General features: G+C 44.8%; 1 protein-coding gene across 1 annotated transcript; it reads left to right on the top strand.

Moving 5' to 3' along the window:
* Positions 1 to 6: 6 nt before the first annotated feature.
* LOC128277040 (uncharacterized) lies at positions 7 to 1,995 on the top strand (the record flags this gene model as incomplete). The annotated part of the gene is made up of 2 exons (XM_053015491.1): positions 7 to 352; positions 1,575 to 1,995. Coding segments are annotated over exons 1-2 (614 nt in total), but the record flags the coding sequence as incomplete, so codon positions are not given.
* Positions 1,996 to 2,016: the final 21 nt, after the last annotated feature.

Raw genomic sequence — 2,016 nt, 5'->3', positions numbered from 1 at the left:
CACCAGGAGAATGGCTCTCCATCTAACCAAGCGGATTCTGATTCGCAGCACAAAAGTACGACATGCGATGGCTATTATCCTGACAATTCAATTGAAACGGAAGAACAATCGTTGGAAGATCTTTTGAAATGTGAACCTGCTGAGGAACAACAACAGCAGATGCAGCCATCGACTATAGATCATGAAAGTCTGCATGGTACTATCAAAGCGGAACCAGTGAGTTTCAACTCTTGTATTGAAGGAGAAACATTCGCAACAAACTCAAATACTGGAAAGGAACACGACTTAAGTGACAAGGATTCGAGCGTTCAAGGAAAATCAGGATCTACCGATAATCAATTTGTCGCTGCGGGTGAGTATCAAAAACCATTACCATCGAATTCTCAAAAGTCGACCAAGCAAGACACAAATGTTAGTAGTAATTTGCACCACAAACAAAGCACCTATGCGCCCATTGTCCCTCTCAATTTGTAAGATTAGCCTATCTACGGGATCATATTCGCAATCACACAGGTGAGAAGCCTTTTAAACGTGAAGTGTGAAAGAAGCACCGAAAAAACCTGCGTTGGGCCTGCGTATCGCAGGAAAAAAAGATTACTTTATTTGTCCTCGGTTGTTCGGTTGCGGAAGACCCCGTCATCGCCCGACGTTAGTTCCATGTTCAGTTCCATCGCCCATGGGCTAATCTGGTTGCAGTTCGTTGTCCGCTGGCACAGATTTTGTATAATTCGCGTGATCGTCACACACGATTGCAGTCCCGGGACCATTTCGCATGATGTAGGACAGCAGGCGCCTGCAGGCAGGGCTCGCGTGGCAGAAGATTTTCGTCTTGACCGACATGCTGACCAGCGATGCCTCGATGATAGTGAGAAGCTCTTCCGTCAGTCGCCAGATTCCCATCCAGTTAACGGACAGCTTGGCGGTTGTCTCCAGTTTGTCTTTCCCAGAACCGTTCGGTACGGTTCGGTGCCGATGTTGTCGGTATCGGCTTCCACCAATTTTCGCTTAATATAAGGTTGGCTAAAAAGTCACGGACGTTTTAAGCGTGAATTTCGAAACTTTATTGCCACCATCGTCTGCCGGGTATACGGTTTCCGGGATCCGTATGCTCTCCCGATCGCAGGCACTGATTTTCGAGAAGTGCACCGGACGCTGGTGATCGTGGGCTTCTTATGACATACGTTACTCTTGCCGTCGAAGTCTGTTTACTCGTGACGGCGACTTTCGTAGACGTGCCAATTATTGGCGCATAACTTAGATGCTGCTGCTGTGAGGTGCTGGCTACTATGGCCAATCGTTGCCCCTTCTGCTTGGCTGGCTGCACTTCGAAATACTGGAGAGTGCTCTTACAGGAATGTAGATGCGTCAGAGGTTCCCATATGTTCTAATCGTTAAACTTGATCACCGAGCTGAAGCGCTTGGCCAAACTCTTCTCCACTTTGGTGCATTGGTGCATTGGTGTGATTGCGTCGTACATGCTGCGTTGGTGTGGTGTGTGGTGACTTTCTTTTCTTTTCAACATTATTTGACTGTGACTGTGACTTCAATAAACTTACTTGGATTATTTCTATCAGGATCAAACATGATGGAACAAGATGTCGCGAAAAGGATTCAGAACGAGCTCGCAGTGATGCAGGAGACAATAAGCATCATTCTCAAGACACTATTAAAGGTGGAAGCAAAAGTGGAGGTAATTTCAATGAATCACCAAAGCGTGTTTAGTCCAATTGATACGGTTGAACAATTGGATGAATTTGAAAAGCATGCCAGTAATGAAAAATTTATCACACAGTTTAAGTTTAAAATCGAACAATACAAACCGCTCACCCAAGAAAAGGGAAGAAATGTGTGTTTCCAAATAGTCGACCATATTTTTACGAGGGAATTACTTACAAAATTTTCATGGTCCGGCAACGCTAACCGTGAAAATGAAAAGAAAATAGCATTTAGAAAGTATAGAAAGACGATAAACCTATTCTTCGGTTGTGTTTGGCAGTACGACCATTCCTTTACAAT

This window comes from Anopheles cruzii, unplaced genomic scaffold (assembly GCF_943734635.1).
Source record: "Anopheles cruzii unplaced genomic scaffold, idAnoCruzAS_RS32_06 scaffold03549_ctg1, whole genome shotgun sequence".
In the NCBI taxonomy this organism is placed as follows: domain Eukaryota; kingdom Metazoa; phylum Arthropoda; class Insecta; order Diptera; family Culicidae; genus Anopheles; species Anopheles cruzii.
The sequence above is the reverse complement of the archived record's forward strand: the minus strand, read 5'-3'. Positions and strand labels throughout refer to the sequence as shown.